At 41.1% G+C, this 26,326-nt stretch overlaps 1 protein-coding gene across 9 annotated transcripts in view; it reads left to right on the forward strand.

Moving 5' to 3' along the window:
- The window catches only part of Rnf180 (ring finger protein 180), a 179,322-nt gene that overhangs the window by 13,940 nt on the left and 139,056 nt on the right, over positions 1–26,326 (forward strand). For all 9 annotated transcript variants that reach the window (XM_029484985.2, XM_029484984.2, XM_085830864.1 and 6 more), the window contains exon 2: positions 14,222–14,356. In XM_029484985.2, coding sequence (XP_029340845.1) covers positions 14,222–14,356 — 135 coding nt within the window. The remainder of the gene's footprint in view (positions 1–14,221; positions 14,357–26,326) is intronic.

Raw genomic sequence — 26,326 nt, forward strand, 5'->3', positions numbered from 1 at the left:
ATTGTTTGCCTACAATCTCACATCCAGTTAGTTTACAACCGGTATTACCCTCGTATGCTTTCAGAGTACACATCTTGGATAGCCTTTGTATTCTTTGACAAGGTGATAGTTGCTGAGGAAATCGGTATTAGATTACCCATTTCCAGATTTTTGAGGACCCTCCACATTGATTTCCATTGGGGCAGCACCAGTTTGCACCCCCACCAGCAATGAAGAAGAGCTCTTTCTCCTCCAAGTCCCTGCCTGGATGTACTGTCTCTGTTTCTTCCCTGCCTGGATGTACTGTCTCTGTTTCTTCCCTGCCTGGATGTACTGTCTCTGTTTCTTCCCTGCCTGGATGTACTGTCTCTGTTTCTTCCCTGCCTGGATGTACTGTCTCTGTTTCTTCCCTGCCTGGATGTACTGTCTCTGTTTTTTCCCTGCCTGGATGTACTGTCTCTGTTTCTTCCCTGCCTGGATGTACTGTCTCTGTTTCTTGATCTCGGTCACTCTGACTTGAGAATGTGCTGGAATTGTGTGCAGGATAGTGCTTCATTTTAGAGATTTAGGCATGCAATATTTTGTTCATTCACAGAAAAGAAATTTAAGAATCTAAAGATACACAGTTTGCATTCTGAGATATTTGTTGTCTTCGTATTTATGTGACTCAAAATTTAATAGATGTTAATACTAAATTCTCCTAAACTTTTAAAAATTTTAAACAGTTATCATCAAAAACTAACATTGACAGCAATAAATGTATTCATTAAAACAAAACTTAAGATATCATATGGTGATGTTATACTTTGGATGAGAAATGTCCCCCACAGACCTATATATGTACCCAGATGGTGGTGCTATCTGGAGAGGTCTGGAGAGATAGTGGACATTTAGGGGGTGGGGCATAGCTGGAGTGCACATAAATACAAGTATATACACATTAGTTTCAAAGGCATATTTCAGTACCTCATCAATTTTGCCCATAATTTGTACACCATACTTTCCCTACAAAATATAGTCTATGAAATGTGAGAATGTGGTTCATACTCACCTAGTAGTTTCACTCCTCTTTGAGGTCCACTTCATTTACCAGAAAGTAACAGCAGCTGAAATGGATAAAACTAATCCAGGTGTGGAACTTGGAAAATGTATTCTTTCAGTGAAACCTTACAATCCCTAGAGGTGTCACCTGGTTTGAAAAACAGCAGGGGGCTTTCAAGACTTAACTGCCCAAGCTGCAGTGGAGCTGTTCACTATTGAGAAATAGTAGACAACTTCAGCTGAAGCTGATACAGTCTAAGACCCTGTTGGGCAGAGTAGGAAATCCATGAAAGTATCAAGTTCATATAATTTTTTCTCATTGTCTTGGTTTACTTTCTTGTTTCTGTGATAAAACATCCCAATAAAAGTGACTCAAAGGAGAAAGGGTTTATTTTGGTCCATAATTTCTGAGAGAGGCGGGGAAGACAAGGCAGGGAAGACATGACAGGGAAGACAAGGCAGGGAAGACAAGACAGGGAAGACATAACAGGGAAGGCATGGCAGGGAAGACAAGGCAGGGAAGACATGACAGGGAAGACATAACAGGGAAGGCATGGCAGGGAAGACTAGACAGGGAAGACAAGGCAGGGAAGACATGACAGGGAAAACAAGGCAGGGAAGACATGACAGGGAAGATGTGACAGGGAAGACAAGGCAGGGAAGGCATGGCAGGGAAGACAAGGCAGGGAAAATGTGACAGGGAAGACAAGGCAGGGAAGGCATGGCAGGGAAGACAAGGCAGGGAAGACATGACAGGGAAGGCATGGCAGGGAAGACATGACAGGGAACACAAGGCAGGGAAAACAAGGCAGGGAAGGCATGGCAGGGAAGACAAGGCAGGGAAGACATGACAGGGAAGGCATGGCAGGGAAGACATGACAGGGAAGATGTGACAGGGAAGGCATGGCAGGGAAGACAAGGCAGGGAAGACATGACAGGGAAGGCATGACAGGGAAGGCATGGCAGGGAAGACATGACAGGGAAAACAAGGCAGGGAAGGCATGGCAGGGAAGACAAGGCAGGGAAGACATGACAGGGAAGGCATGGCAGGGAAGACATGACAGGGAACACAAGGCAGGGAAAACGTGACAGGGAAGACAAGGCAGGGAAGACATGACAGGGAAGATGTGACAGGGAAGGGATGGCAGGGAAGGCATGGCAGGGAAGACATGACAGGGAAGGCATGGCAGGGAAGACATGACAGGGAACACAAGGCAGAGAAAATGTGACAGGGAAGACAAGGCAGGGAAGGCATGGCAGGGAAGACAAGGCAGGGAAGACATGACAGGGAAGGCATGGCAGGGAAGACATGACAGGGAAGATGTGACAGGGAAGGCATGGCAGGGAAGACAAGGCAGGGAAGACATGACAGGGAAGGCATGGCAGGGAAGACATGACAGGGAAGATGTAACAGGGAAGGCATGGCAGGGAAGGCATGGCAGGGAAGGCATGGCAGGGAAGGCATGGCAGGGAAGACAAGACAGGGAAGGCATGGCAGGGAAGGCATGACAGGGAACACAAGGCAGGGAAAACAAGGCAGGGAAGACAAGGCAGGGAAGAGAAGGCAGGGAAGACATGACAGGGAAGATGTGACAGGGAAGGCATGGCAGGGAAGACAAGGCAGGGAAGACATGACAGGGAAAACATGACAGGGAAGACATGACAGGGAAGGCATGGCAGGGAAGACATGACAGAGAAGACTAGACAGGGAAGGCATGGCAGGGAAGACATGACAGGGAAGGCATGGCAGGGAAGACATGACAGGGAAAACAAGGCAGGGAAGGCATGTCAGGGAAGACATGACAGGGAAAACAAGGCAGGGAAGGCATGGCAGGGAAGACATGACAGGGAAGGCATGGCAGGGAAGACATGACAGGGAAGGCATGAGAGGGAAGACAAGACAGGGAAGGCATGAGAGGGAAGACAAGACAGGGAAGGCATGGCAGGGAAGGCATGACAGGGAAGACAAGGCAGGGAAGACATGACAGGGAAGACAAGGCAGGGAAAACATGACAGGGAAGAGAAGGCAGGGAAGACATGACAGGGAAGATGTGACAGGGAAGACATGGCAGGGAAGGCATGGCAGGGAAGACATGACAGGGAAGGCATGAGAGGGAAGACAAGACAGGGAAGGCATGAGAGGGAAGACAAGACAGGGAAGGCATGGCAGGGAAGGTATGACAGGGAACACAAGGCAGGGAAAACATGACAGGGAAGACAAGGCAGGGAAGAGAAGGCAGGGAAGACATGACAGGGAAGATGTGACAGGGAAGGCATGGCAGGGAAGGCATGGCAGGGAAGACAAGGCAGGGAAGACATGACAGGGAAAACATGACAGGGAAGACATGACAGGGAAGGCATGGCAGGGAAGACATGACAGAGAAGACTAGACAGGGAAGGCATGGCAGGGAAGACATGACAGGGAAGGCATGGCAGGGAAGACATGACAGGGAAGGCATGGCAGGGAAGACATGACAGGGAAAACAAGGCAGGGAAGGCATGTCAGGGAAGACATGACAGGGAAAACAAGGCAGGGAAGGCATGGCAGGGAAGACATGGCAGGGAAAACAAGGCAGGGAAGGCATGACAGGGAAGACATGACAGGGAAGGCATGGCAGGGAAGACATGACAGGGAAGGCATGGCAGGGAAGACAAGACAGGGAAGGCATGAGAGGGAAGACAAGACAGGGAAGGCATGGCAGGGAAGACAAGGCAGGGAAGGCATGACAGGGAAGACAAGGCAGGGAAGGCATGACAGGGAAGACAAGGCAGGGAAGACATGACAGGGAAGGCATGGCAGGGAAGACATGACAGGGAAGATGTGACAGGGAAGACATGACAGGTGCCTAGAAGCATGTGGTAGCAGGAGCATGAGGCTGGCTGATCACACTGCATCTACATTTGGAAAGCAAAGTGACACTGGGAAGTGGGGTCATATATAGCCTTTAGGTCTTGTCCTAGTGACTTACTTCAAGGATCACCTCTTAAAGTTTCCACAGCCTTCCCAGACCACTCCATCAGCATGCACCAAGTGGTTAGAACATAAGCCCATCAAGGAAATTTCATATTCAAAGCACCACACTTGCTAAAGTCAGTTTTGAATTGTATAGTGCCTAAGAACTGAGGAATCCTAGGAAGACAGATAAGGCATAGGATAGGTATGGAATAGGAGCTCTGTGGGAATATGGTAGACTGGGTATTTTTTTCCTAACAGAGGTGGGGGTACTTTCTAAGAAGACAGTTTTGACTGTGAATATCCAAGAACCGTTAAGACTGACTTCATCAGTTTCAAACCCAGAAGTGTTTAAGGCCAACAATTACTAAAGAAGATTAAGGTCTCTAATTCAGGATTTAGACACTTTTAGAGTTAATAAATTAGAGGCTTTAGTCACTGCAGGTCCTGTGCCTAGAATTGTAAAACTGGCAGTTTGGAAATAGCCCAAGTCTTTCTCCTATCTCTGCAGAAGTATTTGATATCTTTGACTTAGTGAATGCCAATGTAAAAGGGAGCTTAGGTAACAAGCCAGCTTACACTAAATAATTCATGTGCTAAACTATTTATTGAACTAAGTAGGAGCCATAAAGTCTAAAAGAGCCTAGACATAGCTAAGAAGTTACCCCCAGTTCTATCTAGTAGGTCAATTTCAGTTTTGTTAATTTTTTGTTGTAAATTACTTAGGTTGGGGTGCTCTGCACTTCAGTTCTTCTGGGGCCAAAACAGACACCAGGGTTCAAGAGCACGAGCATGGGCTGACATCTTACTAATTTTACAAAATGACCTTATAGGTATAGCCCATTCCCAGCAAACTTATTATGCATGGCATTCTGTCCAGGAAGCAGCCACTGGTTCAGAAGGCTGTTTTTGCAAAGCAGTTGTGGACTGCTACTTAAATTCATGCATCCCATATGGTGAGATCTCACTAGCATTCAAAGATGTTGCTTCTTAATATCGACAGAGTAGATGTTTTCTCTCATTTCAGGGAGACCTGCCAATCATACAACTTTTAGGAGATTGAGTAGCCTACAGAATGATGCCTACAAATATATCGTAGTGTTTGTAAGCAAAGATGAATATATTGATCTGCTTAAAAATAAAAATTGGTTAGCCATGGTTGTATGCATTTGGAGTCCTGGCTACATTGAGATTAAGGCAGGAGGCTTGCTTGAGTCCAGAAGTTCAAAACCAGCATGAGCTTGACAGCAAAACCAAGAATGAAAGAAAACCCTCAAAACCCAACAATAAAAGATAGAAATGGTGTTGCTCTGCAGGACTCTGAACTGAACAAGCCCCATAACCATTTTGCTTTCTAAGTTGCTGTGCTTTAACTTTTTTCACATATTTACCAAGTTCACCTCACTTGATTTCAATCTTAGTTTTAAAGAAATATTTTGGTAATAAGGAAATCCCAAGTTCCTTCATATGGAATTATACCTGAGCCAAGGCTGACGTTTTTCCACAGAGGGAAATAACAGTCAGAGGTAGACAAAGACTTGAGCTTCTTTACGGGGGTTGTAATTGCCGTGCTCAGTGTTACAGAAAATTACAGCCTAAGCCGTTCCTAATGTTTCTTTCACAGGGACTTATTTGTCCTCCTTAACCATTTTGAGGGATATAATCGGGCAAGGGAATTTGCATAGATGACGTTTTGGAGAGATCTACTTTGTGTTAAGTATCAGTTCTCAAGTTGTATTGCTAAGACCGGGTTGAGAAATGAGATAATGTTAAGGCGTGGTTTGCCTTTCTCACCACTGCAGTTCTCACTGGAGACACAAAGGCAGTGGTTGGTAAATAGAACCACAGGCTTGCCTGCCAGTAGTCCTTTCATTCTCTACTGCCCCAGGCATGCATTATCTTTAATCCCAAATATTTTTGTGGTTAAAAAGGTAGGAAGAACTTGCATACTACTGAAAGCTGACCAGACGCGCCGTGTTTCAGTTGTGAGCTACTGTGCAGCCTGCCCAAATGACTGCAGGTGTTCAGATATGAGCATTTTTCATACTTGTTATGTGTCACAAAATTTGATCTTTTAAGTTAAAATGAAAACTTTAGGCAATTACTGTGACCTTACAAGCTTTACTGGTGTCCTGTAATCAAAGAATATTCTCGCTGAGGTTGATGGTGATGTTTGTGAGTGTAAGTTTGCAGTATTATGCCACTGACGTGTTCAGCATTTGAGAGCTGTAACTCTTGGAGCAATGTTTCCCAAATGTGCAATAACATTCAAGAAGCGTCAGCCACTATAGCAGGAGCAGGACAGGCAGTGATGTAGTAAGCAGGTGCCAGTGTATGTGTGAGTATGGGTACTGTGCATTAAGAAAACCATAAGACTGTCTGGACTGCTCCCCACAACCTTTGGACAAGATATTCACATAGTTCCCTGACTTGCTTAAGCCAGTACTATAGTGTCTCAGTTGCTGAGCTGGAGGAGTTTGTGTCCAACACATAAATTGTTCAAGACTGTTCAAAGGACTACCCACTTTGTTAATAAGTTAGGCTTCAGTGTCTCACCCTTCCTTTTAACATAAGTTATTGGCCAGAAGCCATCTCATTTTTATAAACAGATTGCTAGCAGATAACCATCTGTTGCTTCCCCTTTCAAGTTCAGATAAGTATAAACACAGCTAGACATCTTTCTCTTAAGCCCCTCTTCTCCATAGCTGAAGAACTCCACTTTAGTTCAAACGTAATTAATAATTAACTGTGGAAACAGAAGTGTACGGAGCCATGTAGTATGGACTTGTGTATTTCTCAATCCACACCAGAGATTTGTTTTTTTTCGGTAGCAGATAAAACAACTGATCAACTTGAGAAGACTTAGAGGCCATGGAATGGTCACCCCTAAACGGGACTTATATTACACCCTCATTCCTAAGGGTTCATTACGGAAGAGGGGAGTGAAAGGTAGTAAGAGCCAGGGCTGGTGGATCACCAAGAAACAGTTAGTGGTTTCCAGATGTAGTAGGGCCTTTGTACCTATAAATCCATAGCAGCTGTGAGCCCAGTATCCACAAGCCCAAGAAAGACTAAACTCCAGCCTAGAAAGGTGAAGTAGACATGAATTCCTACCCCTAGCAATGGAGCTAAAGGCAACTGATTGATAGCTGCTGGGAGAGGGGTGGTCCCTGATAAGTCAAGCACGCTTCAGTGGGAGGCCACATATACAAAGGTATATTGGCAGCACAAATGGGACTGGGTGGAGAGAAACACAACAACACAGACACAAAGGTGAGTGAGTAGGGAACCGGGAATAGATCTCGGACACTTGGGTACAGAGGTCAGAACTTAAAGATAGGCTTCCTATAACTTGACACTTCAGATCAGCACGCTTGTATTATTTATTGAACAGATCATCTGTTTCCATGAAGAGATAAAGGGAACGTGAGGAGCTCTCATCTATGTATTGTTTGTCTGATTTCGGTCAATGTTTGTTGTGAGTTTCTTAAGATCAGATACTGCATTTGATTATGTGACTGGAATGAGTAGAGAATGCCTTTTAGTAACTCGAATTGTTAAGAAAAGCAGAACTAAGAATGATAGAACTTGACTGCTTTGGGGAGATATGTACTGAAAGAAGAGAAACTGAATATCCCTAGAGTCCACCCGCTATATTTAACATTGACTTCATCCTTAAAGGATAACAACTATTGGCTCAACGATGCCATAGGGAATGAAAATGCTGTACCAGAAAGAGGCTAAGAGTTAGAAAGCACTGTTTCTAGGGAACTATGCAAGTATCTGTATTCAAAAAACCATGCAGCCAAAATTATGGGAAGGACAGTAAGAGAGAATTACATAACTGTGTCAAAAGAGTTTATTGATTAAAAGCATGATGACTATTAATTTTGACTGCATAGTTTTTGCAGTAATTTTTAATATTTAAAAATAATTTAAAATTGCAGCTTTAATTGCAAATTGTAGATGCAGAGACAGGGGAGGTAGACAAGAAGTCCTACCCAAGGAACTCTTGGCAAATGTACTGCTAGAAGAGTTGTGTCCGGCCTTTGAACATTGTGACATGATCATCTTCAAAGTATACCCTAGAACTGAGTAAGCCAGTAATAACAACAACAACAAAAAATTAAACTTGTGAAAATAGTCTCACAAAGTTTAAGTTTATAATTTTGTGTTGGCCCTCACATAGCCATATGTGGTTCCATGTGGCTCACAGGTCAAAGGATGGACATATGTACACCATCCTAGTTGTCATATTTTGCCCGTTATGTTTAGCTTTTTGTAACCTTATCACATGTATCAATAGGTTCCACATGACCAGTTTGGATCCCCATTACTCATGGGAAAGGCCAGACATGGTGGTATATGCTTGAAATCCCAGCCCTGAGGAGACAGAGGCAAAGAAGATCCTAGGGACAGGGGTAGGGTGGGGGTGGGACATTTCTGGCTTATCAGTCTAGCCTAGTCAGCAAGCATCACACTCAGAGAGAGATTCTGTCTCAAAAAAAAAAAATGTACCACATTTTCTGTATCCATTATTCTGTTGAGGGACATCTGGGTTCTTTTCAGCTTCTGGCTATTATAAATAAGGCTGCTATGAACATAGTGTTCTTATTACCAGTTGGAACTTCTTCTGGGTATATGCCCAGGAGAGGTATTGCTGGATCTTCCGGTAGTATTATGTCCAATTTTCTAGGAACCTCCAGACTGACTTCCAGAGTGGTTGTACAAGCTTGCAATCCCACCAGCAATGGAGGAGTGTTCCTCTTTCTCCACATCCTCACCAGCATCTGCTGTCACCTGAATTTTTGATCTTAGCCATTCTGACTGGTGTGAGGTGGAATCTCAGGGTTGTTTTGATTTGCATTTCCCTGACGATTAAGGATGTTAAACATTTTTTCAGGTGCTTCTCAGCCATTCGGTATTCCTTAGTTGAGAATTCTTTGTTTAGCTCTGTACCCCATTTTTTAATGGAGTTATTTGAATTTCTGGAGGCCAGCTTCTTGAGCTCTTTGTATATATTGGATATTAGTCCCCTATCAGAATTAGGATTGGTAAATATCCTTTCCCAATCTGTTGGTGGCCTTTTTGTCTTATTGACAGTGTCTTACTCAGCTATTTAAAACAATAAATTTATGAAATTCTTGAACAAATGGATGTATCTGGAGGATATCATCCTTAGTGAGGTAACCCAATCACAAAAGAAGTCATTAGATATGCACTCACTGATACGTGGATATTACCCCAGAAACATAGAACACCCAAGATACAATTTGCAAAACATAAGAAAATCAAGAACAGGGAAGACCAATGGATGGATACTTCATTCCTCCTTAGAAAAGGGAACAAAATACCCATGGAAGGAGTTACAGAGACAAAGTTTGGAGCTAAGACGAAAGGATGGACTATCCAGAGACTACCCCACCTGGGGAACCATCCCATAATCAGCCACCAAACCCAGACACTATTGCATATGCCAGCAAGATTTTGCTGAAGGGACCCTGGTACAGCTGTGTCATATGAAGCTAGGCCAGTGCCTGGCAAATAAGAAGTGGATGCTCACAGTTATCTATAAGATGGAACACAGGGCCCTCAATGGAGAAGCTAGAGAAAGCACCCAAGGAGCTGAAAGGGTCTGCAACCCTATAGGTGGAACAATGATATGAACTAACCAGTACTCCCAGAGCTCGTGTCTCTAGCTGCATATGTAGCAGAAGATGCCTAGTCAGCCATCACTGGGAAGAGAGGCCCCTTGGTATTGCAAGCTTTATATGCCCCAGTATAGGGGAATGCCAGGGCCAAGAAGTGGGAGTGGGTGGGTATGGGGGCAGGACGGTGGGAGGGTACAGGAAACTTTCAGGATAGCATTTGAAAAGTATATAAAGAAAATATCTAAGAAAAAAAGAAAAAAAATAGAAAAAGTTTTATTAGGTAAAGGAAACCTCTCTTTAAGACTGACAACCTGAGTTAAATTCCTTAAAGCCACATGATATAATGAGAGAACTGACAATATAGTTTTTCTTTGACCTCAATATCTGCTTTGGTACACACATGCCCACACACACATGCACATGAAAAATAAATACTGCCTTAAAAATTGGCCAACGAGCAATAGAGAAGGAAGAACATCTGATGTTGACCTGTGGCCTCTACATGCTCATACACATATGAACATGTGCATAAACATGCATATACAACACACACAACCATGCATTCCAAATAGAGGAAGAAAAGCAGGTTAAATTAACTTTATACAATATAGTATATTAAAATTTGATTATATAGTTAACATACATTTTAAAATATATTTCTCATTATTTTTTACCAAGTCTTCAACATCTATTATATGTTTTTGTACAATATGGACTGGCTACTTTTCAAGTGCTATGTAACCACATCTGGTTAAGTTATTATCTGTAGATTTGCACGTATTTATTCTTAATGAACTGCCAGGACAAACATTTCTCCCAGAGCAGTCTTAAAAAGATGTTCATGCAACATCTGTACATTGGAAATACTGGCCTAGATCTTTGGAACAAGATCAAAATGAGATCTATAGATTTAAAAATCATTTATAAGGATGAGTTGTCACAGTGTAGTCTTTGGTAGTTGTCACTGAGGACTTACTGAAATGTCCTATTGACCTTTATTTGTATGTTACTACAAGTTAGGAGGACCTGGGCGACTATCTGAGAGGAACCTGAGTATCTGGATTTGGGGGCATATAAACGTACATGGATACTTTCAGACTTGATTCTGGTGTGAGGCTTCCCTGAGAAGAGAATCACGGGGTAAAAGAGTTGGGGATGGAGGAGGTTAGGGATATCCAGGGGAAAGAGAAACACTTGGGGAGTTAGACAAGGTGGGGATTATTCCAACAATGCAGAAACAAGATGGGGAGCTTTTACATATCATAGCTCTTATCATTGATGGTTTCAGTAAAGTGATCTGTGGCACTTGTGGGTTCTGAAGATGAGTCAGTTGATAAAGGCAGAACTATGGCCTGTCATCTGGAAGATCAGAGCTGAGTTAACCAGCAGAGAGTTGGTGAGCCTGCTAGCCAGGGGTGTTCTATGTCTTTGAAAACAGCGTCTCTCTATTTAGCCTAGGCTGATCTAGCACTCACCATGTGGCTTAGACTGTCCTCAACTCACCCACCCCCATCTGCCTCAGCTTCCCAAGTGGCAGGATTATGAGAATTTCCCATCATGCATAACTATTATAATTAAATCCTTTCTACTTGCATATTATAGATCTTTAGGTTCCTTTTCCTATGCTTCTGACTTATAGCTGATAAAATTTAGCCATTTACATTTATATATACATATTCATTTTAGATTTAACAACACTTCAGAAGTAGAGGTTTTACCTATCTCCAGCTCTTTCTTCAAGAGTAAGTTAGAACTTCCATGAGTAGGGCTTAGTGCATTGTTACTTAAGGCTCCTTAAGCACTTTTGATGTACTAAGGATGAGACCTTCTAATAATGTATTTATAGCACAGGAGCACCACTAAGCAGAAGATAGGACTATTCATCTTCATGTTCTCAGAGTCCAGCATATTGAAGCTTTCAGTAAATATTGTATGAATAGATCAAATTGCATTAATGGGAAAAATCTCAAATTTTAAACATAGACTCACAATTGATGGAGCTATTCTGAACTCAACCATTTGCATTATCACTGGGCATAGTAAACTGTTTCACTGACTGAGCTTGTTCAAAGACCCCGCAGTCTGATAGAGACCATCATGACCTTATTTATTTTCTTTTTTTAAAAATTGAAAATAGATTCTCATATAATATATCCAGACCACAGTTTCCCCTCCCTCCAGTTCTCCCAGCTCCCCACCACCCAGACCTCACCCCTACCCCAGAACTACTCCCCATATGTTTCCTTTTCAGAAAAGAGCCTCCAAGAAGCCAATAGACAACAGCCACACATAATAAAAAAAGATACAAAAAGACAAGGCAAAAGCCCTCATCCTGAGGCTGGACAAGGCAACCCAATAGGAGAAAAAGAGTCCAAGAGCAGACAAAAGGGTCAGAGAAACACCTACTACCACTGTCAGGAATCCCACACATACAACAAGCTAACAGCCATAACATATATGCAGAGGTCCCGATATAGACCCCTATAGGCCCTCTGCTTGCCACCTCGGTCTCTGTGAGCGCAATTAAGACCCGCTTAGTTGATTTGGTTGGCCTTGATCTCCTGTTGACCACCACTTTAAAGTAAGCCCCTCTGCCAATGGGCAAAGAGACACCTTGCCCCTCCCTGACTGGAGCACATGTCAGAACAGGTGAACTGAGCAACACAGAAAAGCTGCCCTAATGGCAAAGGCACAGGGTGAGCCAGCCTGAGGATGTGAAGATGGGAGAGTTGGCCCAGACCCTTGCAGGCTGCAGCACTGGAAAGTTGGGCCCCTATTTTTGACTGGGCAGCACAGTAGAGCTGACTCTGGAGGCATGGGTGCAGATGAGCTGGCCTGGAGGGCATGAGAGCAGAACTGACCCTGCCCATGGCAGCATTGGGTGGCCTAGCAGGAGCTGTGCTGAAGAGCTCATCTGGTGGTGCAGGGTTCTGAGTTGGCCCACCCCAAAATTCTATATCATCTATCTTCAGATGGTTGGGATGGGTGAAAGGGCTAGTCTTGCTGATCCAAAGCTTCAGGATCTGCATGACACAGGCCAACAACAGGATAACCAAGAGTCCCTGTGAGAATTCAATGATGGTGTCACAGAAGCCAGAGACCTTGATTGATCCAGACCAATGACTCATTGCAATGAACGTTTGCAAGTGAAGATGGATGGACAGAGGGACAGACTGTGGAAAACACTGTGATATACCACAGCTTCTTTGATGAGATGTTTTTCTGTGCTGTATTTTGGTTTGTATGTATGTGTTTTATTTGGGGGAACAGATACAGGAGCAAAAGGCAGATATGAGGGGAAGGGGAGGTGAGCAGGACTGGGTGCATAATGTAAACTCACAAAGAATCAATAAAAAGTTAAAAATACACTTAAATTTCACTAAAAAGTAAACATGAATACTTAAATTTTAATCCTTTACATAACACTTTTTAGACAATCTATTTTGATCATTTCCCCATATCCCATTTCATCCCAGATCCTTCCCACTTCCATACTCACCCAATTTTATGTTCAATGTTTGGTCTTTTTCAAAAGCAAAAGTCAAACAAACAAACGTTCAATGTTTGGTCTTTTTCAAAAGCAAAAGTCAAACAAACAAACAAACAAACAAAAAGAAAGAAACAAACAAAAAGAGCCACAAAACAACACCACAAAAATGAAAATCAAAATGAACACTGTTTATACTTCCTTGCCGTGATTCTTTTTGGAAAAGAAGTCACACTTATTTGTTTACGTATATTATGTGTATAAAGGGAGGACTCACCCACCACAGCACCTTGTGGGGGACAGAGGACATCTGCAGGAGTTGCTTCTCTTCTACCATGTAGGTCTGCCTCAGGGTAGGCAGCAATCGTTTCTACCCAAATCAGTAATAAGAGACATAAAGCATTCTAGAAAGAAAATAAGCTTGTAGCCACTGCATAATGCATTATCATAATCAGAATTAAATGAAAGTTTCTATGTTAGACTTTTTATAAAGCACTCCTTGCCTCGGACACAGTCACTAGCAGATTGGTACCTGTTCCTTCTCACAAAACCCACTCTTGAGGTCATCCCAAAAGCTGCAGCCAGGCTCTTTCACAAAGCAGGACCTGTCCATGGCCTAAGTTGGAATTCCGTAGAACATAGCTCCAAACTCCTGGATACACTGCGCTGTTGACAGCATCAGTTTGGGACCCCACAGAATGCTACAGCATACACTCATAATCTGCATTGTGTGAAAAGTGTGTTGTTTTAGATGACAGAAAAGGCATTCCACTGCAGTACTCTGGGAAGGGAATTTATCTATGGAAGACTAAGGAATTCTGGTTCACAGGACCAAATTTTTAGGTGTTTTGGTTATTACCAGTGCTGGGGATGTTGAAATTTCCTACATAGGTATCATCCTGCCATGGAGCCCCACAACTGGCTGTGTCACAGAGCAGCCCCAGACACTGCTATGTCTTTGGTCAGGACACAGAGCGAAGGAGCTTGGCGTCTCGCACCACAGTACAAGATACTTCTGATATAGCTACACGCAACTGCTGTTGTGAGGATTCGGAAGTCAAACTTCTCCAGGGACTCTTACCATTCTCATGATCATTGTTGTTCCCACAGATGAAAAGAAGCAAAGAGTCGACAAGTACGCAGAGCCCCGAGGAGCAAATAGGCACCCTTCATTGTTGGAGATGTAGAAAATGCATTGCAAGTTCTGGTTGCTTCATGAGTCCTCTTGAGACTCAAGTGGTTGAGGTGAGTTTTGTTGACCTCAAGGGTTTTAGACTGTACAAACATTGGAGGCACACCTGTCTGTGCACACCTACTCTGTCACACCCGAGCATATGACAAATACCTTTTAAGATCTGGTACACTTCAGAGGGTGAAAACTTGAAACTTTTCATGTCAACATTTTATTGGATATACTTTGTATAGAATGAAACTAGCTTACAGCTTGGTAAATTTAATTAATTCTAATATATGTCAGTTCAGGATATACAACATTCCCATGACCAGAGAAGTCCGTTTTACCCTCTTTCAGACAAGGCCCTCCCACTCCAAGCTACCTGCTGCAGATCTCTGTCTCCATTGGCTGATGTCACCTATCCTTGTCTCCTTTCAAACGAAATAAAATCACGTGCATTCCCTTTGCCTTGTATCTGCCCCAGCATCAGATTTTACAGTTTTACTTGTATACTGTGTGCAGTAGTTTGCTGAATTCTATGTCATTTAAGAGTGTGACAATCACTGCTGTTTCCTGCTGAGGGACCTCAGTACTTACACATTTTCAATGATCTGTGCTTGTCGTTGTAGTCATCTTAGGCTATAGAAATTTGTGTAAAGCCCTCTCTTATTTTGTAATTTTTGGGATGTATTTGGAGGTGAGAACCTTAGTCACATGGCAGATATGCATTACGTTTTTAAGAAATTGCTAACAAGTCTTCCTAAGTGTACATTCCAGTATCAGTGCGTGAAGATTCCAGTTGCTCTCCTACTTTCATGTTTGCAGTCTGTCCATTCAGGCCAATGAGCAGCAGCATACCCTTAGAATCAGCTTTGTATTTTTCTGGCAACTAATGATGGGGGGGGCGGGCGACATGCCTTTCCATCGCTAATTGATTCAGAGCTATTCAATAGTCAAGTTGTTTATATTTACATTATTTGTATTTCTATCATTTATTCTTCAGAGTAGCCCTCTGAGGAAGATAATCTGTCACCTCTGCCTTAAGTGTAAGGAGACTGAGACACCAAGGATAAATGATTGAGTCCACAGTGTGTTGAGGCAGTGAGCCTGGACAGCTCTGGGAAACACTGGGACATGACGTGGAAGGGAGTGGAGCTTTAAGGTTTACAACAGACCCGACCCATGTAGCCTAGTCTGATAAGTGCCGGGGTAGGAATGGGGGCAGACTGGTGCCTTCACTAGAGCCTGCACCAGTATCTGGGCAAGAAGGCTTCCTAGAAGAGAGACTGTGAAATATATAGACATACATGTAGATATGGATTTTTAGATATTTTGAAAATGTAATTTGTGAACTGTAAAATCTACTCATTTTAAGAATATAATCTAGTAATATTCAATACTTTCAATTCAGTTATTCAAATACCAACCACCACCAAACAGTTTAGGAACTGAGACCCAGAAGTTTGTCATGCCCATTTGTCTTGCCACTGTCCCCAGCAGCTTCCAGTCTGCCTTTTCTCTCTGTGCATTATTAGTATAATGAGTATTCACTATTAAAATAATATATGTAAATGATTGAAACTATCTTATAGGATAAAATATATTTATATAATAATTAAGTATATGTTAATTTTACATATATTAAAATATATCTGGTCATGCTGCTACTGGAGAAACACAAAAATATTTAGAAGTAATGAGTAAGTAATGAAACATCTTAAGATTATGAACAAAAGATACCATCTAGGTAATCAGGCCAGAAAGAATATGAACAGAATTATCAAAAAGGTAAAGGAACCACGTGACCTACCCATCACATGACCCACCTGTCATTAGAACAAGTAGCTGCTGGTTGTGTTCCCGGCAGCCCCTGCATTAGCACAGGTGGGTGATGGAAGAGTCAAACCAGTTCTTTATTAAATAGTTCTGAAGTGAGCACTGGAGAGGTCTTTAGTTCTCTTTCCTAAACCCCTACATTCTGACCCCTGCCCAGACAACTCTCCCCGCTGCAGTAAACACTGATCCACAGTGTCTTTGTTAAAAACCAATCCGCAACTGAGGGTTTGTAAATAAAGACATGAGAGCGTTTATGCCATCTCTGTACAAATATGGGAGGCAACTTTCACACAACAGCATCCTCTAGAGTTCTATGATGTTCGAGTGCACACTGAAGGCCATGTCAGGTCCCCTAGCTCACCCTATGACATGTATCACTAATCAACAGTGCCCTTTTCAGGGTCTGGCTGTTTCTCCTTTCATTTCCACTAATGGTCCATCCTAGATGTCATGGCTGCCTTTTTCAGCACTCTCCTGTTTGTGATCTGGCATTTTTCACATTGAACCAATAGGCATTCTGGGCCCCATCCTCTCTTGTTCCGTACACACACTGACAGCTGTCAATTCTATACTCATGATATCAGCAACACTAAACAACGTTTAACAACTTGTCAAGGTCACATAGAACCCAAAGGTGTAAGGAGTTCCATCCAATTTGGCCGAATTGTAAGCTTCTTGGGTCAATTTGTTGATGCTGGGCTGGTACTGTATCTGAAGGTGAGGCTTCTAGATAACGAAGGGAAAATAAGTCATAAGGATAAGGCCAATCCAGCAGGGCTTCAGCTTATAAGGCAAGGGAGACTATGTGAGGGCCAAGAGGAAAGGTAACTGTCTACCCTCACCAGAGCCAGACAGCTGGTGCCTGACCTTGAACACTTAGCCTCTAAAACCATACAGAAGTACATTGCTGCTGTTGAGGTCCTTTTGTTTATGGAGTTTTATTATGGCAGCCCGAGCAGATTGGGCCCCCACAGGTCCTATTAGAGGCACTGGAAATTTGAAGACAAACAGAAGAATGATCTTTGTGAAGTTTCCAAGATTTATCATTCACTATAGTATTAATACCATATTTTCATAATCATAGTTCTTTTATATTTATAAATCCATTATAATGAATATCAAGAATTTAAATTTCTGCTTTAATATTTAATATTTAATTTTTTAAATCATAAAAATATTAGATACTAGTCAATTAAAGAAGTGTTCAATTATTATGTGTAGAATTGGTAAAAGGAAACGTGTAGAGCCTGTAAGACTGGGAGATTGGCAGAATGCTGGGCTTATCTGCAAGGAAAAGGCTTTTCTCAGGAACTGAGCCAGAGAAAGCAGTGCAGGACAAAGACCATGGAGACCTTCAGCAGCAGTGTGTTCTGAGTCCCTGAGCTGTGTCCACAGAACATTTGGCACTCAGGGTTAAAGGAGGGCTGATCAAGACGTGAAGCTGGAAAGATGGTCAGGTGCCAGCATTTAACTCAAACTAAAAAGTCCGATCTGTGTCATAGATGAGAAGTCTCTGATAGGGTGTGACTGTCATGGCCTTTGAATTCTGAAAGGATCTTGGTCATAGTTTGAAGAGTATAGAGCATGGATGGAGGTTTCTCCCGAGCTCTCTCTTGCCCTTACTTTCTCTGTCTCCCTTGGCCCACCCTCCAGATCTCTTAATTAGAGCTTTTTATTCTGGGGAAAAAAAACCCAACAACTTTGCAGGATACACGTGAATATGAGAAAACAAAACAAAAGACAAGAGAAACAAAACAAACCCAAAAAGACAAGGAATCCAAAAAGTTGGGGTATTTTAAACATGTAACTCTTTAAGTATTTAATTGAAAACAAACAACAATGCCAAGTGATAGTCTTGTGACAGAGTTTGTCCCTGGCTGTGCACAGATGCAGTAGTTAGGTGATTTGAGTTACTTATTTCTAATAAATTTGCTGAGATACTGTTATTGATTACACTTGAAAACTAAGTTTTAAACATTTGTCAGAATATTATTTAATGACATTAAATCATCTATATTTAAACATTCAAACCATACAGTGTTATTTTAAAAATTAAGTCCCATGCAAAGGAGAAAAGAGAATACACATCCTGTCTGGACAGCTGAAGCCATTCCAGGCTCGGAAAGTAAACTGTCGGAGAGGTGCACTAGTGCCCCCTGCTGCTTGGATATATTATTTTATTTTATTTATAAACATTGTGTAACTATCTTCCTACAGCTCAGTGTGAAATTAGCTTCCGTGTGTGTGTGTGTGTGTGTGTGTGTGTGTTTCCCTCTACCATGTTGCATCTCACTCGACAAAATCTCCCTAGTAAAGTTTCAAATCTTAGTGAAATAGCCTTGTCTAGCGTGTAAGTTCCTTATTGGCAAGGAGATGACCTGTTATGCTGTTAGAAAGGCTTTTAGTTCCCCTGGTCAGGATTCTTCAGAGTCTGTTATTCTCTTACGTTTATTATGTAGTTGCTTAGAGTACAGAATCGTGGTCTTCGTTATCATACATGCACACAGCACTGAACTTGTCTTGTATTTTCCCCACCATTGTGGTTCTGACTCTTTCCCCACTCTAGTTGACTTTACTGTTGCGGCCTGCCCGCAGTCCACAACACGAACGGTTCAACTGAGAATGGCAGTTCGAGCTGAAAAGAGAGGAATCTAGACGGGGCGGAAGAATGAATGGAGCTAAGACAAGATCCTGATCAAAGCTCAATTTTACTATTTCCAGACACTCAGTTATAAAGGAAAGGGGAGGGAACCCAATATTTCACCAAGTAACTCAGGGTCCAGTAGCAGGACGAACACGTGTGTGCCTCCAGGCAGCAAAGGCAGGGTCCAGCAGTAGGCGTGGCAGGACGAATGAGCAGGTAGCTCCACCCTTGAGCAAACAGGTTCCAGGCTGGGGGAAGGGAGGCCACATTTACCTCCTGAAAATATTCTTCATTCAGCTTGCATGTCACAGAAGAATGTACATGTGCCTGTATGGGCATATGTGCACACACATACACAGATAAACAGACACATGTGTACACAAATATGCACATATACACACGTAGGTACAGAAGAACATACATGCACACACACAGACATACACACACATGCACACATTCATGTACATACACACACAAACACACACACACATACATATACACATACTTCAGTATAGAGAAATGACACATGAACACTTCCCAGCAAAGCTCCTGACGTGTTAATAAGTCTCCTTACCAGGTCTTTGTGGTCAATGCTGTATCCAATGATTAGTAAATATTGTAAGGTTGACTACCATGAATGTACTTTAATGTTAATAATCTATTATTCTTTCTGCCAGTGTGGAATTTTTTCTTTCATCTGTTCCTTCTCTTCTTTTATTCTTTTTACTGATATGTAAACAGTCTTGAAAAGTCAGAGCAAATTCTGGACTTTCTCATGAAAAGGTGATCATATTTGTCAATTCCAACTTCCTTTAATCTGTAGTACATACCATGCATGTCCTTTTGGGTCTGAGTCACCTCACTCAGGATGATATTTTCTAGTTCCATCCATTTGCCTGCAAAACACAGCATGTCCTCGTTCTTATTAGCTGAGTAGTATTCCATTGTGTAAATGAACCACGTTTTCTTTATCCATTCTTCTGTCATGGGACATCTAGGTTGTTTCCAGCTCCTGGCTATCACAAATAAGGCTGCTATAAACATAGTGGAACATATGCCCCTGTGGCATGGTAGGGCATCTTTTGGGTATATTCCCAAGAATGATAGAGCTGTATCTTCAGGTAGATCTATTTCCAGTTTTCTGAGGAACCTCCAGATTGATTTCCAGAGTGGTTGTACCAGTTTGCAATCCCACCAGCAATGGAGGAGTGTTCCTCTTTCTCCATATCCTCTCCAACATGTGTTGTCATCTGTGGTTTTGATCTTAGCCATTCAGACTGGTATAAGGTAGAATCTCAGGGTCATTTTAATTTGCATTTCTCTGATCACTAAAAACTTTGAACATTTCTTTAGGTGCCTCTTGGCCATTTGAGATTCCTCAGTTGTGAATTCTTGGTTTAGTTATATACCCCATTTTTTGATTGGGTTGTTTGGGTTTTTGGTGATTAACTTCCCGAGTTCTTTATATATTTTCGATATTTGCCAGCTATCAGATGTGGGGTAAGTGAAGATTTTTTTCCCAATCTGTAGGTTGCTGATTTGTCTTATTGACTATGTCCTTTGCCTTACAGAAGCTTTCCAGTTTTAGGAGGTACCATTTATCAATTCTTGATCTTAGACCATGAGCCATGGGAGTTCTGTTTAGGAAATTTCCCCTTGTGTCAATGAGTTCAAGGCTCTTTCCCACTTTCTATTCTATTAGATTCAATGTATCTGGTTTTATTTTGAGGTCCTTGAACCACTTGCACTTGAACTTTGTACAAGGTTGAAACATATGGCTCAATTTTCATTCTTAATACAGACAGAGAGCCAGTTAGACCACCACCAGTTATTGAAGATGCTTTCTTTTTTCCATTGTATATTTTTGGCAGCTTTGTCAAAAATCAAGTGGCAGTAAGTGTGTGGTTTTATTTCTGGGTCTTCAATTCTATTCCACTGATCAACATTTCTGTCTCTGAACCAATAATACCATGCAGTTTTTATCACTGTTGCTCTGTAGTGAAGCTTGAGGTCAGGGATGGTGATATTCCCAGCTGTTCTCTTACTGTTAAAATTGTTTGTGCTATTCTGGGGTTTTTGCCTTTCCAGGTGAATTTGAGAATTGCTCTTTCCATGTCTTTGAAGAATTGTGTTGGAATTTTGATGGGGATTGCATTGAATCTATAGATTGCCTTTGGTAGGATGGCCATTTTTACTATCTTAATTCTTCCAGTCCATGAGCATGGAAGATCTCTCCATTTCCTGATATCTTCTTCAGTTTCTTTCTTGAGAGACTTGAAGTTATACATGTCTTGCACTTGTTTGGTTAGAGTTACCCCAATATATTTTATGCAATTTGTGGCTATTGTGAGGGGAATTGTTTCCCTAATTTCTTTCTCAGCCTGTTTATCCTTTGTATAAAGGAAAGCTAATGATTTATTTGAGTTAATTTTATATCTGGCCACTTTGCTGAAGTTGTTTAACCACTGGAGAAGTTCTCTGGTAGAATTTTGGGGTCGCTTATGTATACTATCATATCACCTGCAAATAGTGATACCTTTATTTCTTCTTTACCAATTTGTATCCCCTTGATTTGTTGTCTTATTGTTCTAGCTAACACTTCAAGTACTGCATTGAATAGATATGGGGAGAGTGGGCATCCTTGTCTTGTCCCCAGTTCAGTGGGATTGCTTCAAGTATGTCTGCATTTAATTTGATATTGGCTGTTGGTTTGCAGTAAATTGCTTTTTGTATGTTTAGTTATGGGCCTTTAATTCCTGATCTCTCCAATACTTTTAACATGAAGGGGTGTTGTATTTTGTCAAATGCTTTTTCAGCATCTAAGGAGATGATCATGTGATTTTTTTTCCTTTGAGTTTATTTAAATAGTGAATTATGTTAATGGATTTTTGTTATCAAACCAACCTTGCATCCCTGGGATGAAGCCTACTTGATCATGGTGAATGATGGTTTTGATGTGTTCTTAGATTCAGTTTGCAAGAATTTTATTGAGTATTTTTGCATTGATATTCATAAGTGAGATTGGTCTGACGTTCTCTTTTTTGGTTACGTCCTTGTGTGGTTTAGGTATCAGAGTAATTGTGGCATCATAGAATGAGTTAGGTAGTATTTCTTCTGTTTCTATTTTATGGAATAGTTTGAGGAAAATACTTGGTATCAGGTCTTCTTTGAAGGTCTGGAAGAATTCTGCACTAAATCCATCTGGCCCTGGGCTTTTTTTTTTTTTTTTTTTTTGGTTGGGAGGTTTTTAATGACTTCTATTTCCCTGTGTGATATGGGCCTGTTTAGATAGTTTACCTGCACTTGATTTAACGTTGGTATGTGGCATCTGTCTAGAAAACCATCAATTTAATCTAGATTTTTCCAGTTTTGTTGAGTATACACTTTTATAGTAGGATCTGATGACTTTTTGTATTTTCTCCATTTCTGTTGTTATGTCTCCCTTTTCATCTCTAATTTTATTGATTTGGATACTGCCTCTTGTCCCTTTAGTTGGTTTAGCTAGGGGTTTATCTATCTTGTTTATTCTTTAAAAGAACCAGCTTTTGGTTTTGCTGATTCTTTGTATTGCTTTCTTTGTTCCTATTTGGTTAATTTTGGCCCTGAGTTTGACTATTTCCTGCCTTCTACTCTTAGGTGAGTTTGCTTCTTTTTGTTCTAGGGCTCTTGGCTGTGCTGTTAAGTTCTTAGTGTAAGATCTCTCCAGTTTCTCTACCAGGGCATTTAGGGCACTGTTTTCATTGTGTCCCATAGGTTTGGGTATGATGTGTCAACATTCTCATTAAATTCCAGGAAGTCTTTAATTTCTTTCATTATTTCTTCCTTGACCAAGTTATCACTGAGTAAAGAGTTGTTCAGTTTCCACATGTATGTGGGCTTTCTATAGTTTTTGCTGTTATTGAAGACCAGCCTTAGGCCATGGTGGTCTGATAGGATGCATGGTATTATTTCAGTCTTCTTGTATCTGTTGAGGGTTGTTTTGTGACCAATTATATGGTCGATTTTGGAGAAGGTTCCATGAGATGCTGAGAAAAAATGTGTATTCTTTTCTTTTAGGGTGAAATGTTCTGTAGATATCTGTTAAATGCATTTGGTTCATAACCTTTCTTAGTTTCACTGTGTCCCTGTTTAGTTTCTGTTTCAATGACCTATCCATTGGTGAGAGTGGAGTGTTGAAATCTCCCACTATTATTGTGTGGGGTTCAATGTGTGTTTTGAGTTTTAGTAAAGTTTCTTTTATGAATTTAGGTGCTCTTGCATTTGGGGCATAGATGTCCAAAATTGAGAGTTTCTCTTGGTGGATTTCCCCCTTGATGAATATGAAGTGTCCTTCTTCATCACGCTTGATAACTTTTGTTTGAACGTCTATTTTATTGGATATTAGGACTCCTGCTTGTTTCCTTAGACCATTTGTTTGGAAGACTTTTTTCCATCCTTTTACTCTGAAATAGTGCCTGTCTTTGTTGGTGAGGCATGTTTCTTGTATGCAGCAAAATGTTGAATCTTGTTTGCATATCTAGTCTGCTAGCTTATGTATTTTTATAGGTGAGTTGAGTCCATTAATATTGAGAGATATTAAAGAGAGATGACTGTTGTTTCCTGACATGTTCGCTTTTGTAGGTGGCTTTATGTGCTTGTGGCTCTCTGCTTTTGACTTTGTTGTGAGATGCTTAATATCTTGTCCTTTCTTTGGTGCAGGTATCTTCCTTTTGTTGGATTTTTCCTTCCAGGATCCTCTGTAAGGCTGGGTTGATAGATAGATACTGCTTGAATTTGGTTTTGTCCTGGAATATTTTGTTTTCTCCATCTATGTTGATTGAGTTTTGCTGGGTATAGTAGCCTGGCTATATTTGTGTTCTCTTAGAGTCTGCATGACCTCTGACCAGGCTCTTCTGGCTTTCATATTATCTGTTGAGAAATCTCATGTAATTCTGATAGGTCTATCTTTGTATGTTACTTGACTTCCCTTGCAGGTTTTAATATTCTTTCTTTGCTCTGTGCATTTTGTGTTTTGATAATTGTGTGATAAGAAGATTTTCTTTCCTGGTCCCATTTATTTGGCGTTCTGTTACCTTTATGTCCATCTTTTTCTTTAGGTTGGGTAAGTTTTCTTCTATGATTTTGTTAAAGACATTTTCAGGTCCTTTGAGCTGGGAATCTTTGTTCTCTTCTATTCCTATTATTCTTAGATTTGGTCTTTTCATTGTGTCCTGAATTTCCTGATGCTTTGGGTTAGGAGTTTTTTATGTTTTGAATTTTCTTTGACAGTTGTGTCAATCTCTTCTACTGTATTTTCTGAGATTCTCTCTTCTATCTCTTGTATTCTGTTGGTAATACTTACATCTGTAATTCCTGACCTCTTGTCTAGGTTTTCCATTTCCAGGTTTGCCTCCATTTGCATTTTCTTTATTGTTTCTACTTCCACTTTTATATCTTAGATCGCTTTATTCTATTTCTTCACCTGTTTGCCTGTGTTTTCTTGTATTTCTTTCAGTGAGTTATTGATATCCTCCTTAAAGGACTCTATTATCTTCATGAGATAGGATTTTAGGGCAGATTCCTGATTTTCAGGTGTGTTGGTAAATTCAGGGCTTGCTGTGGTGAAAGAACTGGGTTCTGATGATGCCCATGTATTTTGGCTTCTGTTGCTTATGATCTTGCACTTGCCTTTCACTGTCTGGATATCCCTGGTGTTTGTTGATCTGGGTGACTGTATGGAGTCTGCCTCATTTGTCTCTGGGTTGCTTCAGGTCTCCTGGTAGACTTTAGGCCCTGGCTGTAACAGACCACCTGTGGGACCTTCTAACTGGGGGCTCTTAACAGGTGCAGAGAAGCTGCTGATCTGTTGTGCTGGCTGCAGTAGATCTCCTGGGAGGCCTTCAGACTGTTGGGTCTGCCATGGAGCAGTCAAGCTGTTGTCCAACTGCGCTGAGTGCAGCTGATCCTCAACTGCTCTGAGTGCAGTGGGTCCAACTCATCTGAGTGCAGCAGGTCCTCTAGGATGGGTTGGGATATGGGGTCTTCACGGAAGCAGACCACCTATGAGTCTTCCTCAGCAGCAAGGACCAGGCAGAATGGATGGGAGGGATGGAAGGAAGGGGAGCGCAAGGGGGGATGTTTCTTACCAACTGTTCTGAGTGCAGCAGGTTCTCTAGGATTTATTGGGATATGGAGTCTTTGCAGGAGCAGTCTGTATGAGGCTTTTAAGAATTTGTTAGCTGTACGAATCTATGCAAGTATCACCTTCTAATGGAAAGAGACCCATTAATAGTGGGATGTATTAACCCTGTTCTCAAAGCCTCCATACTTCATCCTTTCATTTGTTTCAAAGGCAGAGGATTTAGGGGAAACTGTGCTGTTGACTTTAATTGAGTCTCTTCCAATAGATTTTTCAGAATTCTTATAAACAGATTAAAATTTGATTTAGCGAATTGAAGCCATATAGAAGCAAATTGTTAGTAATTTCAGTTTCAAATGAACACTTTTTTTAACAGTGTAGAAAACCAAACAAAAGCATGTGTGCTGTTATGTACATTTTGATAAATTTTCAAAGACAAAATCAAAAACAAAAATACTTCCACACCAAAGTGACTGATGTTGGTAATGATGACAGTGACTGAAAATTACATGCCAATGCCAAGCAGGTGTCTTTCCTTCATCTGGAAAAGCCTCTACCGGTCCACTGTCTTTCAGGCACTGTCCTGTGATCTGAGGGTGAAATGGTTATCCATTACATGCAGCTTGTTTCTCAATGAGAGTGAGACCTAGCAACTAAAGAAAGAAAGGTCACTACTTCAAAATTTGCATTGAGAATTTTCAGGAGGTTAAATATTCTTTCCAATATGAACAAAATAAAATTATTTTTCAATTGTTAGGATATGGAGAAAATAAAATTATACTCATTTTTAATATACATGGGAGACTAATTTCCAGAGCCTACACAAATATTAAAAGTACAGATGCCCAGGGCCCATAGGTAAAATATTTGCATGTAACTTTGTGCATCCTCATATATATTTTAAATGACCTCTGGTTTACTTATAATATCTAATATGATTTAAACTGTGTGAACACTTGTCATATGGTATTGTTTAGGAATAATTACTGCTCATTCAGATGCACTTTGTTCTGGATTTTCTGGTTGATTGGATCCATGGATTTACAGGCAATGTATGCAGAGAGTAAATAACATAGAAAATAATAATATATTTGGGAATGTATATAATTATAAATGATTTTTTTCTTCTTGGAAGAATGTATTTGTAATGATTACAATCCTATAGATACTAACAAGAACCAGTAGGAATATTTAAAGAGCAAAGTAAACATTTAGAGAGAAACATTTAAACAACTGCCAACCTGTTTGTTTGTTTGTTTGTTTTGCTTGTGTACTTCAAGTTTGACAGTAGCTTTCTCAAACTTCTTAAATATTTTGGTGTTATAATGGATTCTCAGTTTTGTGATTTGTCCAATCATCCTGAACTATGTGTGATTTGGAGGAAGGCAGCTTACAATGCCTGAACTGTCATTGCAAAACGTTCAACATCAAAACTTAAAATGC

This window comes from Mus caroli, unplaced genomic scaffold, assembly GCF_978045245.1.
Source record: "Mus caroli unplaced genomic scaffold, Mus_caroli_1 scaffold_15, whole genome shotgun sequence".
NCBI classification, from domain to species: Eukaryota; Metazoa; Chordata; class Mammalia; order Rodentia; family Muridae; genus Mus; species Mus caroli.